Genomic DNA, 17,509 nt, shown 5'->3' with positions numbered 1-17,509 from the left:
GCTACAAACATCTGCCCCCAGCCACCCCAGAAAAGGCACATCTGGAAGATGCGCCTATTCTGGCACTTGGCCACTCTCTTCCTACTCCCGTGTAGTGGTTGGATATGGGGTAATGAAGGGTTAATGTCACCTTGCTATTGTAAGGTGACATTAAGCCAGATTAATAATGGAGAGGCGTCAATTATGTCACCTATCCATTATTAATCCAATTGTATGAAAGGGTTAAAAAACAAATAATGAATCCAGATATCGAAACTCGAAACGCGTTGAATAAACCACCCGAACACCTTACAACTATATCTGGATTCATTATTTGTTACAGCAGCGCAGATTTTATCCACATTCGTCTATTATAACGTCTCTAAGATGTCGCAGCGCTGACCTGTGGATCTGCAGCAGCTGACAAATTACACGCCTTTACTTTGCACCATCAGGTGAGCAGTTCTCTCATAATTTTTTAAGAGCAGTCCTGAGGATAAGACCCTATTTGCGCCTTTTTGTCTCCTATTTCTTCTATACTAGGGTTAAAACACACACACACACACACACACACACATTATTAAAAAGTATTTTAATGAAAGAAACACGGGTTGTTTTAATATTTTATTGCTCTCTCAATCCACCTGAAGACCCTCGCTTGGAAAAATAATAAACAAACAATATACATACCTTCTGATGAACTGTCACGTCCCACAAAGTAAATCCATCTGAAGGGGTTAGATCATTTTACAGGCAGCTGTGCTAAAGCACTCGCTCGTGCCTGTAAACCCCGGGTGCTGAAAGGAAAGCAGAGTGATCTGTACTTACATTGAGTCGCGGTGAGGCGCCATCTGCTGGATGAACTCATGAACTGGAGCCTTGGAAAAGTTCCCACGCTCGAGTTCATATGAGTTCATCCAGCAGATGGCGCCTCACCACGACTCAATGTAAGTACAGATCACTCTGCTTTCCTTTCAGCACCTGGGGTTTACAGGCACGAGCGAGTGCTTTAACACAGCTCCTGCCTGTAAAATGATTTAACCCCTTCAGATGGATTTACTTCGTGGGACGTGACAGTTCATCAGAAGGTATGTATATTGTTTGTTTATTATTTTTCCAAGCGAGGGTCTTCAGGTGGATTGAGAGCAATAAAATATTAAAACAACCTGTGTGTTTTTCATTAAAATACTTTTTAATAATGTGTGTGTTTTTTAACCCTTTCATACAATTGGATTAATAATGGATAGGTGATATAATTGACGCCTCTCCATTATTTATCTGGCTTAATGTCACCTTACAATAGCAAGGTGACATTAACCCTTCATTACCCCATATCCCACCACTACACGGGAGTGGGAAGAGAGTGGCCAAGTGCCAGAATAGGCGCATCTTCCAGATGTGCCTTTTCTGGGGTGGCTGGGGGCAGATGTTTGTAGCCGGGGGGGCTAATAACCATGGACCCTCTCTAGGCTATTAATATCTGCCCTCAGTCACTGGCTTTACCACTCTGGCGGAGAAAATTGCGCGGGAGCCCACGCCAATTTTTTCCGCCATTTAACCCTTTATTTTAGCAGCTACAGCGCCCAAATTTTGCACATACACACTACTAACATTAGTAGTGTGGAATATGCAAAAAAAAAGGGGATATGAGATGGTTTACTGTATGTAAACCATGTCTCATATCCTGTCGGGTTTGGGAAGGAGAAATTAAAAGCCGGCAATTGAATTACCGGCTTTTCACAGACATCACGCTGAATTAAATATAAATACAGAATATATATATATATATATATATATATATATATATATATATATATATATACACATACATAGCCCAAGTAGCCCATGTGTTTCTGGTTCTACACTACTAACATTAGTAGTGTGGAATATGCAAAAAAAAGGGGATATGAGATGGTTTACTGTATGTAAACCATGTCTCATATGTCGGGTTTGTGAAGGAGAAATGAAAAGCCGGCAATTGAATTACCGGCTTTTCACTAACCCCGCAGCGTATTTCTCGCAAGTCACACTGCTGGTCCATGTGGAATCCGTATTTTTCTCGCCCCATAGACTTTCATTGGCGTTTTTTTGCGCAATACGGTGACAAACGCAGCATGCTGCGATTTTCTACGGCCGTACAAGACCGTATATAACGGATGCGTAATATACGGCTGATAGGAGCAGCCCCATAGAGAATAATTGGGCCGTGTGTAATGCGTTTTTTACGGACGTATTTTCGGCGCTCATACGTCCGTAAAACTCGCTAGTGTGACGCCGGCCTAAGACATTTAGTTGCAGAAGGAGCCTCCCTCCATTGCCTTTTCCAAGTCCCACTTTCAGCTGCCAGGCCTGTTTGAGATCAGATAGAAATAAATTACTGGGGCTTTTTTGAAAATTTGTAGTAGACTGTTAATTATGAAGGATTTTTGGTTTCTTCTTAAAAGGGTTGTCTGGAATCTCCTGTGCAGGCACCGGGAATGGTTGGCTATTTGATAGCAAGTATAGAATTTGCTTACTTCCCATCACATTCTGACTAGACTTGTCCTGTCTCACTCAATACACTTGCATTAAGCAAGGCCCCACACGTCTAGTCGGCACTTTATTGGGTGTATGTAAATCACATACATGTGGTCACACAATAGTCCCTGGAGAATCCTAACAGCATGCAGCGCATGCACTATGAGGGTCACAAGTCTGCAGTCACATCAAGTGACTGCAGACTTGTACCCTGAGTCCAAACATCCCCTTTAAGACAAACAGGGAATTAGTTCTTCATCCATTGCTTATATTCTTCAGTATAAGGTTTAGCATTCCTGCATGAGTGTTCAGCCACATGAGAAAATATTAGAAGGAAGACGCAAATCACAATAATGTCCATAGGAAAAAATATTTTATTTTTTAAGAACAAATTCAGTTTGAAACAGACGTGGAATGTGAAATTGTAGAGTTTTGTTGTCTTGTAGGGAAGGGACTGAAGGGCTAAATACAATGTGAAACTAAAGCAAAAGTTGTAAACCTAGGGAAGGCTATCTCGTTTCTTAAAAAAAAGGAAACAAATATTTATAAACTCAGGCATAATACTGTGTTACTTACAAAATTGGACAAAAATTATTTTAAATAAATATTCATGGTACACAATTACGGCACATATATGCAGCAATTTGGCAACCTTTTTTTACCTTTTCTTCCTCATTACAGTGCAAAGGGAAATGACACTGCCTTTAAACAAGCGGTAGCTAAATACATAGCAAAAATTCAATTTTATACAAAACATTTTGCTTAGACTTTGTAAAAAAAATCCAACATTGCTCTATGTACACAATCTAGTTAAGAAAATCCATTTTCTGTCTTTTATTTCCATGTGTAATTTTCTATATTAATATTTTAAAAAGGTGAATAAGGCTACGGACACACCCCAAATCCAGATACAGTTCTTCACGTATTTACAGCATCTTCACTTTCACATAATGGTGCAAATTCCTAAGTCAGGTGACTAAGGATAATATGATCTCACAAGCAAGGCATTTACAGAAACTGAAAAAAAAAAAATTCCAAACCTGAACCGACTTCTAAACAAAAGGGAACAGATTGAAGATTGTCATTCGGCGTCAGACACAAAACAGACGATAAAAGTAAAATGGTTTGACACTGTATGCAGGTTGTTGTATTTGTGATTTCGACTTTCACAGCTTGAATTAAAAAGACGGACGTGGTCAATTTGTTAAAAAAATAAAGCGTCCTTTCTATAGCACATAGGATGACTTTAAAAAAAAAACATTAAAAAAGAAACGGCACCACAGAAGGAGTAGTTCCTGTCAACGTAGTGAACCTACATAGTGACAATTCTGTGCATCACACTGAATTGCTAGAAAAGAAGATTTGTGGCATATGCCAACAAGGACTTGCCACCTTGCATTTGTTTAAATGACCACACAATTATTCCTTTGTGCCAATGTAATTTTTAGGTCCAAGAATTAAAAAAGAAAAAAAAGAAAAAAAAAAAAAAAAAGGATCAATCAGTCCTTTGACAGTTCTCCGTTGCAGGTGCTCCTTAGAGACTAGAGAACCTTAAAACGTTGTTACTAATTTTTTTTTTTCTTTCCAATTCAGAGAGCAAAGTGTTACCATAGAAACAGGACTGTGTTGATGATATCTGTTTTGCATAGCACATAAATGTAGGAGAAAGAAGGAGGAAAAAAAACACAGAAAGGGAAGATGGTGACAGGGGACAAAGGTAGAAGAAAGGAATAACTAGGTATTGCGCTCTGTAACCTGCTGAAGTCTAGTAACGTTGTTGCATTAAGGCAAAAAGGAAATTCTAATGTCGAGAATGGCTGACACAACATCTTCTCATCTTTGTTACACGCATGATGCAGTAACACCGATTTCCTGCTTTTTTGGGCTTGAACTTCCTAGTCTGCTCTTGTGTGAGACGCCTTGAGAGGGCTTTGTTATTTTCCTCTTTTTTTTCTCACTATTGTTATTTTTGGACTACAGTTGTTTTCCTCCCGCCACAGAAGCGGCTTCCGACTACGTTCTGTAACGCCAACAGTTAAGCCTAAACTGGATTTCACATCTTCTGGCGGGGCAGGCTGTGCAATATTAAATTATATATTAGTAAAATATTTTTTATTTTTTTTACTATATATCCCCTGTGTGCTATACACCTATTAAATAAGTCTTTTTTAATTCTTTCCTGTTCTTCATACTAATAATTTATGTTATACCTAAGAACTGTAAAATGTTTGCCACATGTGCTTTTTTTTTTTTTTAAATAAGAGCACCAGCGAAATGCCATGTCAGCTAAGATTCCTATACTGCACTCCTCCGCAAAAGCATGACCACAAAGCAAAAGTGTCCAATCATTCTGTAAGAGCCAGGTAATGTGGCTTTCTCAAAAATATAGCAATGAGAAAAAAGAAAAAAAATAATTAAAGTGGACATGTGAAATATTTGCTCTGCTATGACCTCGATGGTCAGATTTGGCTTTCGGCTATTGAAAGCTTTTCCTAGCTGAGGAATATTATGGTCAGTATAGCACCTGAGTCTGCTTCTAAATTCAGTCACAACAGACTAGGAGTTTCTTATAACATCCTCTTATTGCCTATATCTCCAACAGTCTAGCCTCATAGTCACTTACTATTGGCCTTCTCTACCTGCTTTTGCATTCATCGTGAAGGTTTTCTGCAATCGGCATACTGCTACTACAGATAGAACTCCTTCAGCTGCAATCTTACTCCACTGCAATTCACTTGCCTCCTTAAAACGAAGATATCAAAGTGCTTTGCTGCCTCTAGGTTCCTGTTCCATGCCTTATTTCAGAGGCAGCAGCATTTAGCCGTGTTCAGCAGTTTATCCTATGGACTCCTGGGCTTGCTGACAGTCTGACTTCTTTTGCTGGAAGGCTCTGTATTAGCAAACACAATTTCCATAATATATTACCCATTCGAGTGTGACTGCGGTAGAAATGGATGGAGCACAAGTCTACAAAGGTTAATGTTCCATTAGTGATATAGGAGGTGGCGTGAAGGAAGTTTGGTGTGAAGGTTAAGAATCAACCTAGACAGAATATGAAACAGTGATGGACTAAAAGCAGAAAATGCGATTTTTTTTTTCGTGTTTCCTCGTAAGTCTTACACACATGTCGCCGACAAATCCAATATGCACTGAGAAAGCTAGTCGATGTGAAATCAGAAGATTGCATTTCAAGATAAATATTCTAAAGCATCCTTAAAATGCCTAAAATTAAAAACATCTGTGATTCTGTCTATATTAACCTGGTTTTGTATGCGCTTGGATGCCTGGTGCTCATGGCTTAAAAAGAGGGTGAACATGACCAGGGTATAGCTTTCAGAATGGGTATTTTGTCATAGTCTTCCAGCTCATAGAAAGCACTTTTCACAGGAACCATCAGATCCCATGCTGTGCAGCTTAAAGAGGCATTCTCTGAAGAAAGGTTTTCACTTGTGCCTGGTCCCCAATGCAAGTCCATTTTTATGCATAAGGAATCACCAAAAAAACCCCATCAGGAAGCAATGGACCTTGCTTGTCCTTAATATTGTCATAAGGTACCACCACTATCCTCAGACCTTGTAGTAAATATTTGCTGGACTCTGTGGTGGCATTTCTTGCACAATGTAAACAGGATGTCCATAATCTCCGCTGACCTTTTCATAATGGGGACAGAAAACACTGTCTGCAGTCCTTAGAGGGATGATAATGTCACTTGGCTCTGAACCATTATTATTGCCACTGCGCTTTGGTGTGGCTAATGTACTAAGGGACAAAGTTGTCGTATGTTGAGGTGAATGCTTTCTGTGTCGTCTTCTGTATTTCAACAAAAGCACTACTAAAGTGATTATGATGACGATGAAGATGATGCACCCTGAAGCAATCCCTGCAAATAAGGCCACCTCGGATCCTATGATACTCGTATGTCCAGAGTTTTTTCCGTCTGTGCTAGAACCTAGGGAGAAAGAAAGCCAAACATTAGGATCCTTGAATAAATGAGTTTCCGCTGTATTTGGCTGCCATGATCATTATGAATTCTCTGCAGAATTCCTACAATGAACTGGCTCTCATCTGAACTCTGACACTCAATTCCCGTTATAGGTAGCAAAATGCAAATGCGATCAATATTAAACAAGACTTTGTGTCTCATAATCTTACTTCTATGCTGATGTTCAACCACATTGTTTCTTTTATGGACATCCATCAACCAAGACAGCCAGACTGGATGATGTGCGTCTCTTCTAGCAATTGCTGGACGTCCTGTTACTATATTACACTACAGAAATCCCCAGAGGAGATGCCCTAATAGTAGGAAACATTATCTTATTGTTCTTCGCTGATTAACCCATTTAGTGCCTGAGGGAGCTAAAGCCAAGTTCCTGTATCCTGATGCAAGTGACAGCATTCGCTCTAACCAAGGTCTCAAGGCAGAACAAGAAGCCATCTACCCTCATGAAAACCAAAAGTTAATTTGTGCAACACAGTAGAAATATTAATGATTCAGCTTATGTAATACACAATTAACTAAACAAATGACTGCACATCTGGCAGGCAATAAAAAGTGTCACATTGAACAGTCTGATATTCTGTGCTCTCAGCACATTAGGAATTAATTAGAATAATAAGCACATAGAACATAATGAGCACAATAGGGGATATTATGGATGCGCACATGGTGCGCGACTCCTCCCACTTTTCACATCAGCGGGTCATGCCACACCATACGGTTACAATGGTTAGTCATAACACTTCCGTACATATGGCATCATTGAAGTCATCCTGTACTTATAATTTATATTCCAAAGCAAATAAAATGTAGCCATAAAATCCCTTTATTATTGCACTTAATCATTAGACAGCAACTGGGACATATTGGAAAACCTTTAGGCTAATGCAGATCAAAATATAGAAGTTTATTTTTCACATGTATTAACATGAACTACTTTCTGGATCTGCTTGATCTCTAAATATAGAAATAGAGATATTCTGGGAGAGTACGATATTCCTGTCTGTACTGTCAATGTTAAAAGCTCCCAATCTCTAAAGTGATCTCTTGCTGGGATAATAGTATATAACACTAGAATACAGAAGGGTGGAACAATAAAAAAAAAAATTCAGTGTATTCTGACAGACATGCATGCAGAAGAATGACAATAGAAAGCTAGGTAGATAGACATGGTTAGAACAAGAGCATTTTTACATGCGGACTGAGACTTACTTGCAGGGCTGTTGACAAATGGACTAGTGGTTGAGCTTTTTCCATTTGAGCCAGCCTGTTCATCTGGACGTTTAGATGGATTTGAATTTGGATTGGAACCTGGAGAGTCAGGATCTAAAGAGATAAAAAAGATATATAGTTTTACTACAGAAGTATACAGAAAAAAAAAGGACTTGGGCAAGAACACAAAGGAACAAGGACAAAAATGTCCCTTTAAGAAATCATGCAACGCAAGTTATTTTAGACGCTGAGATTGTAAGGCCATCTGCAGGAACTATAGGGATTCTCACAGTTGGCAAGCAAAGCTCAGCAAATGACATTTCAATTTAACAGAGTGAGTTGATTGACTACTAAACCAAGGTCTAATTAGAAATATTATTCATTCTTGACACTTAATCGGTTATCTATATGTGAAGTCGCAAAGACGCATATATAGATTATGTGATAAATAATAAATCTGCTGAAACAATATTTAACGTAAGCAAAGGCATAAGCATTATTAATATTCATCTATTTGGGTACACACCTAAGGATTGGATAAAACACGACAATGTCTGAGATCTATATCTACAGGAAGGAGGAGTGGTCAGGGCACTCTACACAACACCGTTATACATAGGAAGAAATACATTCTCAGCTGTATACCTTTAACCGAAAATGTATATTTTTTTGGTAATTATAATTTTTAGGTCGACGGCCCACTGCCTAAAGATAGCCATTCATGAGACAGCTGTCTCTCCCAACTGCCCCCAACAAACACTGGGCTCGGTAGGGTGTTTTCAATGAGAAGAAAGCTGCTGGCACACACCTCTGGCGGCAGCTTATCGCCTATATGGACAAAACGGAACGCATTTCAGTTTAAATTGCTTGTGCTTTCTCTCCCCAAAATTACCTGGGGTATGGTTAAAGCCGTTAAAGCCGGACAAACCTGCTGGATTTCGTATAACCGGCCAACCTTCTAATGTTTATAGGAATACACATTAGAAGTTGGCCGGTTATACACAAATCCAGCAGGTTTGTCTGGCTTTAATGTGTATGGGGCCCTAAAAAAGGATATACAACATTTTTATTAAAAAAAATTAGCAAGCAGGTTTTTAAACAGAAAAGTAGCCCACTTAGACCAAAATAGGATGAAAGAAAAAGTTACATCAACTGCAAGTTAAAAATCATAAAGAGAATGCCAAAGGGAAGTTTCTCACCTTGCCCAACTTTCATAAGGATCTTCATGGCTTTAGTTACACATACACCTCCTTGCTGGTTATTCACACCTTCTAAAGAGCCATTCGATGTAGCTGCAGAGAAACAGGTAATAAAATGGTTAAAACAAATTCTGTATTGTATATATTGCACAGATGCATGGTCTGTTAGTTGTCTACAGTCCACTGCAAACTAATGACCATTTGATCCCAGAGTCACAAAACACTGTAAATTCTAATCTGGGGGAATTGAAGGCTTCCACCTGGAATCGCTGATTTAAAGTGTTTTCCCACATTTGTGCCATTTATTATATTGTGTAAATAAGATCAGGAAATTGCATGGATGGTGTAATGTATCAGGTAATTGTTGCCATTAAGAATAGTTAGCTGGCTCCTGTCAAACCAATCACAGAACATTTCATCATATGATCTTGCATTCAAAACATATAGGATTTTTATTAACACAATCGGTCTGATTTGTATGGCCACAAGGGCCTATGTTACACATCAAAGGGCTTCTGGCAAACTAAAAAATGTTCAAGTTTACTTTTACTTTTTTTTTTTTTTTTTTTTTTTTTTTTTAGGGTAAAGCTGGTCACAGAAGGGCTTATTTATTTTCTTTTTGCTATTGGCCATCAGTTCAGGATACCCCATAAACATGCTTTGTTTTTTCAATAAAGAGGATAAGTTTACCTGCATGGCTGGACATAATCAAATGGGTTGGCTACTAGGACAACCCACCAAGTACTATATTCAACCTTGTATAATAAAACATCTTATACACCCTTCCCATGCTCACGCCGGGTCTCCCCAAGTTCGCGTGATATGGTTATGCCTCGTGAGCCCTACAGCTAATCAGCTACACTCATTTCTTTCAGATGAACCTTTGACATGTGGGCGTTGCAGCACATTTGCGTCTGCTGATGTGCTGCGGGCTAAAGAGGCATAACAACGCAAATGTGGGTCTTGGAACGACTCTGAAACGCAGCTGGAACAGCAGATGAGTATAAGACGCTTTTACTTTACAAGGGGAATATTATAGTATTTAAAAAGGGGTTGTCTGATTAGTGGACAACCCCTTAAGCATAATCCTTGCCCCCCAAAGACAGATGTTTGGAAAGATCATCAGCGGATCCCAGTATAATTTACTAGATCTAGTCTTGCATAACCCAATCATCACTACCAGCCTATATCTCATAGTGGCATGCCTGGTTTGTGAATAGAACTGTAATTTGTATTTTTCACACAGACACACAATACTTTGGCTCTAGGAAGACGTTTACTCCACATCCACTAATTGTCCAGACATTCCATTGTATGAGTACAGCATGCTTGTACCACCCATCCATCTATTGTACACATGACGCTACCTCTCACAATGCCTATAAATCTCGCTTTACCTTGTCTATATGTGCTCTTGCATGTACTACACAGTCCACATTGGATTTGCTTTTTTCCATTAACACCGTCATTCCAATGTCTCCCTCTAAAACCCTCTCAAACTTATTCTTATTCCAAACCCTCCTTTGAGGAAAGGAAAAAAAAGTGATAGTAATCTAATCTATGAGTACATCTGACAGCGTGACACTAGAACACAAGGCTCACAAAATAATGGAGACATAGGTTGTTTTTTTTTAGCGGAAACAAAAATCAATAGCAAGCAGCAGCCCTAGACATAAATCAAATGTGTCTTTGATAAAAGTGTTTTTTTTACAACCTATTTGCCAATGTACTGGCAAGCAAGATAGAGGAGAAATAGGTGCAGAGAAAGTAAGAGCCGTGCTGGAGCTATGCTGAAGCATTTTTTTTTTTTTAATTGTAAGAAAAGCTGCAGGGTGCCCTGTTCTTTGTCAGTGACAAAATGTATTTACTATTGAAAAAAAGAGTCTTGCATCTTGTGTAAAGCTGTCAATCCCGGATTATATTGGAAGATGGTGACTGGCTTGCTAGTGTGCGCCACGGGAGGAGTTAATACAACACAACATTTTATAACAAAATGGAACCCACCTATAGCATAGATGATTATAGAAGTGTCAGGATCTAATTCCAGCTAGGAGCCTCATGTAATAGAATGCCAACATAAATCTGACTCAAGGAAGCATTTCTCTATTTGAAAAGAATTCGGCTTCAGAACTAGAAACTGCAGCTGCCGCTAAGCCGTTTTGTCATATTAGTGCATGTTACTTTAGTATTACTATTATTATTTAATTTTTAATGCAGCATTTCATGAGGGCCTTTATGTCGAGTAATTTTGCATGTCACAGTCTTTCTTGCAAGATCTGTTGGAGGTTCCGAAAATAGCTCTGGGCACTGCAAAGCTCATCCTTAAAATGAAGCGTTATCTGGTCGCATAGCAAAAGGCCAAAGCCACATTACACCCTTAATTAAAACTGACTACTTGTAACAACCTCTGTAGGGAAATTCAGAACACCAGCAATTTGGATGAATTCCTTTGCTTCCTTTTCAAGGCACAATAAAGGCTTTTTTATTAAGCAAACACATGAAATGACTGGAGGCCTTTCTGATATTGAAGGGGTATTCTCTGTGGCCATTTTGTATTCTAAGCAGATGACAATGACATTTAAAGCAAACGCTTTAAATCGAGTAGTCAAATCACCATAGAAACCACCAAAGAGAGCAGCTATCAGGTGACCATATTTACATTTCAGACATTCTAATGTTAATAACAGGTATCAAGAGTCACGCCGGAACATTCCAACAGGATTAGCTTTGCCTGCGGCGCTACGAAAACATTGCATTTTATTTGGGAATTATTCAGTAAAAATGTTACTTTTTCTAGCTCATTTTATTTCCTAAATCTGTCTGAAGAGGGAATGCAGGTTCATATCCTTGAGGTCTAAATGAAGTTCTAATTCAGATTAGCTTTGAAAGTGTATGCTCACCCATTATAGGTATTATAAGATCACATCAGTTATATTGTACCAGTCCTTGGTTACATCTGGCTGCATTGTAGCTCACAATGGGACTCGTATCTATTGGTTGTCATAGAAAATAGTCTACAAATGATACATCTATAAGCAGTAGGATAGATGAAGAGGTATTCCCATCTCGCTAGAGTATGCAATCAATTCATGACCAGTCAAGAACCAACCACTGGGATTCCATGTGGATCTTACCATGGTATGCCATCACTTCATGGCTTATGAAGATCAAACCACCGAGATCCTAGAAGATCCTGCCAGGATATGCCATCCCATCATGGTTAGTGGAAATTCATCCACTGGGATCCCAAGGGATCTCCCAGAATATGCTCTCACTTCATGGCTGATGGAGATCAAACCACTGAGATACTAGTCGATCTTGCCAGGATATGCCCTCAAATGGTTGGTGGAAATGTAACCACTGGCATTGGGATCCTGGAGTCACGCCAGCATATGCCTTCCCTTCAAGGATGTTGGAGATACAACCACTAATATCCCAGATCTAGAAAATAATGGTGCTGCATGATGTCTGCAGAGCCTTCAGTCCTAGGACTGGTAGAGATTCCAGTGTATCTCACCAGGATATGCCCTCACATGGTTGGTAGAGATCCAACCACAGGGAACCCAGGGGATCTCATCAGGATATGTCCTCACATCATGGTTGGTGGGGCTCGCCAGGATATTGCATGACTTCATAGTTGTTGGGAAAGCCAAACACTGGGATCTCGGCAGATCTAAATAATAACAGTGCTACAAGATCACTGAAGAGCCTTCAGTCCCAGGATCGCTGGAGATCCCAGAAGTTGAATAGGCATCAAACTATAATTAACGTCATACGCTAGTGACGGGATACCTTTTTAATTATATCACTTTATGAAAATATTAAGAAGGATGCAACACCAAGGTCACAACCAAGTAGATGAGATTCAGCTACTAACCTTCTACCTCCTAGTGTCAGGTTTGTGAATTTTGAGAAGAAATATTTGTTTGAATTGTTTAGAAACCGTTTTGCATGATCTTATAGTGAACATTTATTGGATTTTGGTAAGCATAATACCCAAGCCCATAATCCCAAAAGGGGAATAGGTGAACATTTCATATATAGCTAGAACATAACTGACCCGTAGCAATTAAAGCTACGGTCAATGGAAGTGCTACAACTATAAATTCAATATACGGTAAATCTTTATTGAAGGTATAAAAATACACAATACATACAACCACAGACAGACATAAAATAAGGTGCCTACAACAAACTACATATAAATGGGGTCAACAGGAGCTTAAATACATAGGTAATAATTATTGCACATGAAATAAGGAGTCTTTGCCAAAAAGGCCCTTCAAAACAACAAATTTAGCAATATAGCATATAGTTCCATGTAATCCTTACAAACTCTAATGAGTCCAACATGCCACCCACATTGCTGAGCCCACGAGCTACAACTTACTAAGAGTGCATCAATAGTGGATGTAAAAAAGTAAACTTGCTAGTGCCCTGCACCTTGTACATATTACCCGTGTCACCACCGCTTCCTGGAAAGTGCTCTGCCCAGTGGCACACTGACCCTGATAGCCCCATATCAGGCTATCAGGGTCAGTGTGCCTAATCTTTTAGGGATTACATGGAACTATAGCGTGCCTAATCTTGTATGGATTACATGGAACTATATGTACCTATTTACAGCATGCCTTGGTTGAATTTTTTATTCCTGTTATTGCCTGTCCACATAGCAGTAATTGCTAAACATGTTATTTTGAAGGGCCTTTTTGGCAAAGACTCCTTATTTCATGTGCAATAATTATTACCTATGTACTTAAGCTCCAGCTGACCTCATTTATATGTAGTTTGTTGTAGGCACCTTATTTTATGTCTGTCTGTGGTTGTATGTATTGTGTATTTTTATACCTTCAAAAAAGATTTATATTGATTTTATAGTTGTAGCACTTCCATAATTGCTATGGGTCAGTTATGTTCTATTTATTGGATTTTGTTACAATTTAGATGTTTGAAAAGTGTATACATTTTTTCAGAAACCACATTTAAAGCTGAAATGAATGTCATTTGCGTTGATGCAGCAACCTTCGCTTAGAAATGTCAGACTTAAATGGATCTTGAAAATACCCATATTAATTCTTCAATGATGGATATATCACAGTGCACACTCAATAGCTTTTACCTCATTCAAAGAAAGAAAAAAAAATGAAGCTCTAATAACTCAACACATTATGAACAGATTTGCCCAATTTGTGCTATGGTTTCAGTGGATTGGGTTTTTGTCTCCATAATAAAATCACAACATTAATTTCCTGCCATTTAAAAGGGAATTAATAATCCCAACCTTTTGTTTTTACAAATGCAATAGCCAAAAAAACTTAAAGAGTGGGGGCAAAATGGAATGTGCAATTTCTAGTGCCCAAGGCTGAAAGCTGTTCCTACTTTAAGAGCATTTGCTCCAATTATTTTATCATTTGCTCTTGGCTTTTGTTGTCCTAGGAACAAAGTGCTAGTGAATTTTTAATTTATGATGCATGGTGTGAATGTTAACATAAGAAATGTAAGATCTCCTTCTTAATTAAAGTAATGATGCCTAATGTTCTCATTAAGTTTCTTTTTAAGGGCCATATGAAGGTGTGAATATAGAATAGATGTGTGATATGTCTTTTCCCAGTTGAGAACTTTTGTATGTATAGTTTAGTCTCTGTTTCTGGACAGTAATGTTCTATAGAAAGTCTAAATAAATTATCTGATTGCACTTAAGAAAGACGTTGAACTTGCTGGCAATTACTTAGTGTGTTGCACAGCCACTCACAGACTGGTTACCAGTTCTACAACAGGTGCATTGCTCTTGATAACATATGGCACAGCTTGGCTACTTGTCATATATACCCCCCACTGACAATGAGAAGGTGAGTGTTTCACTGTTTGCTGTACATTTGGCACATCAGCTTTGATGCCAATACCATTTGTCCCCAGCATGACATGGGTAAGCAACAGATTAAACTAGAATAAGACACCAATTATTTGTTGGTTCAATGCTAGGATAAAAAAGGCCCTATATGCTGGGCTGTGGAGTCAGAGTCGTGGAGTTGGAGTCAGTGGCCATTTTGGTGGAGTCAGAATAAAATGGACAGACTCAGACTCCTAAAATATATAAGAAATTGCGTACAGTAGTTTAATGCAGAATGTGATGTACATTTTTCATAAGAATTTGGGAAAGTTATAAAATGTCCTATAATTGTCTGTTCTGTTCTTGATCTAAGGATCTCGGCTTTTAGCGGAGATGAATCTGTGCTGCACTTTATGTACATGCTCAGTGGCGAGTCAGTGCTGTGGAGTCGGAAGTGAGGGAAATTGAGGAGTCGCAGGTTTGGCTTATCGACTCCGCAGCCCTGCCTATATGTCTTGGGCAGGAGTGGTAAGGTTTGCCTATACATTACTGCAATATGAGTAGAAATAAATGTAACTTTGTTGAAGGATTGCAAGTACCATTAGTAGACTTCCATATTTCCTGTTTGGTTTCCCCTAGGCTCAAAAAAAAATAAAAAAAAAAAATAGCATGTTTGTAAATTTGAGGCACCAGAATACTTCACTTTTATGAAAATGGTTAGCTGGCTATATTTTATCTGTAAACTTTGGCTTGAAAAAAAGGCTTTTACTTGGTGAAACGTTGCCACATTTTGTTGCTATGTTTTATTAAAGGATGGAACACAAGCTACATTTTTCCATGAAACTGAAGTAGTCTGGTGCCGCAGATTTCTTGAGATACAAGGTGTTAAGTTATTTTCTTGGAAACAAAGTCTACAACTTCTTAAGAAAATGTGACACCAAACGGAATCATGACTCCAAGCAAATACTCAAAGCTTATTCAACCAATATGCCTCTGGAATACTAAAGCTGTCTATAGAGATTCTCTGAATGGGTTTGTCCACACATCAGTATCTGACCCACAAAACAAAGCATCTGTTCGGTTGATCAATGTCTTCGGTTTGATTAAAGGGGATATCCTTCATGCCATTAGGCATATCATTGCTAGGTGGATGAACAATGGCATTGAAAACAATGGATGCCAACCTGCTACTTTGTTAGCTCTGCTGTTTGGAACACATGGCTCATGTCTGTTCGACTATTTACTGTCTCTATATATCCGTTTCCTTTAGTGTTAGAAATGCTAACTCAAATTGAAAAGCTATTGAATCAGCAGCTAAAACAGAAGCAGCAGGCACAATCTGTTTCTGGCTATGATTTTTATACAGTCCCCATGGAAGGGAAGTAATATTACATTTTAATATGTCTTCATTTGATCGTTATTACCCTGCCTCCCAGGAGACTAAGCTGCTGCATAGATCTTGGCTGATTTTGGCCTATCAAGATGGTAACACTGCACTAATCACACAGAGCTCTGAGCTGGCTGCCTTTTTACTTCTACATACATTCTCACTGACGTGGGTTGAAGAAAATGCAGCAATAACAGCCAGAACCCATCCCCGGCAGCAGACTATTGTATCATACATAGCTGAAGACAGAGTATCTGTTTTCTAATTTGTCTAGAATGTCGTTTTTCCTTCATTCTGCGCGCGCTATGTGGTAATTTAATCATAGTGTGCGATGAATTACCTGAGAGTTTTTAAAGCCTAGTTAAACAAATATTCATTTCTCTAGTCATATCCATTTGGGTTTTGCAAGAGAAGGAGGTAAGTAATAAACATCCCTCGTCTCGGTAAAGAAAAAAAAAATATCTATTCTACGCAGTATAAAAAAAAAAAAAAAAATGAGAGAAAGCCTTTAGAATTGCACATTATTAGGAAGCAATCATTATTGCGAGCTGCACTTGATCTAATGTCCGCTTCACAGGATCATGAAGCTCATAGCTCTTTTATCAGAAAATCCTTTGGCAGCAGGAACACGCTAGCATGCTCTGCCTCCTCTCGATTGTCTGCTTGCCTTACAGTGCATTCTGCTGGATTGTCTTTGCAGCCTGTCTATTACTCCATACCACATGTGACCAGCTGACATCAGGAGTTAATGCAGTGTCACTGTGTCATCAATTTGATAATCCACTAGTAATCCTTGTCTCTATATTTATATCTTTTTATATCTACAGCAGCAGCAAGAAGCCTTCGTTCCCCGGGAGTCAGACTTTGCACAGGGTCTACAGTGTTTTAAAGGCAAGATCCGAAAATATTAAAAAGCAGAGCACATGATCCCTTGCTGGGAAGGAATTATTCTAAGGTGCCTTAGCCAAGGCTGACAAACAAGTCATAGTGGTCAAAGTAATGTTAAAAAGCAGAAATGTAAAAGCACAGTAAGATCACAGAGAACTTCGTGCCAGGGTAAGTCACTGTAAACTATAACTAAACAGACAAGTAGGGGCTCGGAAAGTGCAGCGTTAGTGCATTCATTGGGATTCCCAGAATAGTGACCAACATGATTACTTCACCATTTAGTTAATTTTCATTTTTAATAATTGATCTATAAATGTGTATGTGAAAAAATGGTACCGGTGTCATTTTGCATCAGTATGTCATCCGAGTGTTCATTTTTACCATCAGCGTACTGTATGTGGCAGTGTATGGTATAATCAGTTTTACCAGTGTCTCAGTGTACGATCTGTGTCCATTTTTATAATCAGTTTGTCAGTGTACAGTTTTTGTGTCAGCTT

At 38.8% G+C, this 17,509-nt stretch overlaps 1 protein-coding gene across 1 annotated transcript in view; it reads right to left on the bottom strand.

Annotated features, from left to right (window-relative positions):
• Positions 1-3,020: 3,020 nt before the first annotated feature.
• The window catches only part of EFNB2 (ephrin B2), a 44,877-nt gene continuing 30,388 nt past the window's right edge, over positions 3,021-17,509 (bottom strand). Inside the window, exons 3-5 of the mRNA XM_077297039.1 lie at positions 8,908-9,000; positions 7,709-7,822; positions 3,021-6,445 (exon numbers count right to left, since the gene is read on the bottom strand). Of these exons, the coding sequence (XP_077153154.1) occupies positions 6,063-6,445; positions 7,709-7,822; positions 8,908-9,000 (590 nt within the window). The 3' untranslated portion in view covers positions 3,021-6,062. The remainder of the gene's footprint in view (positions 6,446-7,708; positions 7,823-8,907; positions 9,001-17,509) is intronic.

Source organism: Ranitomeya variabilis, chromosome 3 (genome assembly GCF_051348905.1).
Source record: "Ranitomeya variabilis isolate aRanVar5 chromosome 3, aRanVar5.hap1, whole genome shotgun sequence".
Taxonomy (NCBI): domain Eukaryota; kingdom Metazoa; phylum Chordata; class Amphibia; order Anura; family Dendrobatidae; genus Ranitomeya; species Ranitomeya variabilis.
Note: the sequence above shows the minus strand (reverse complement) of the source record. Positions and strands in the feature narration are given on the sequence as shown.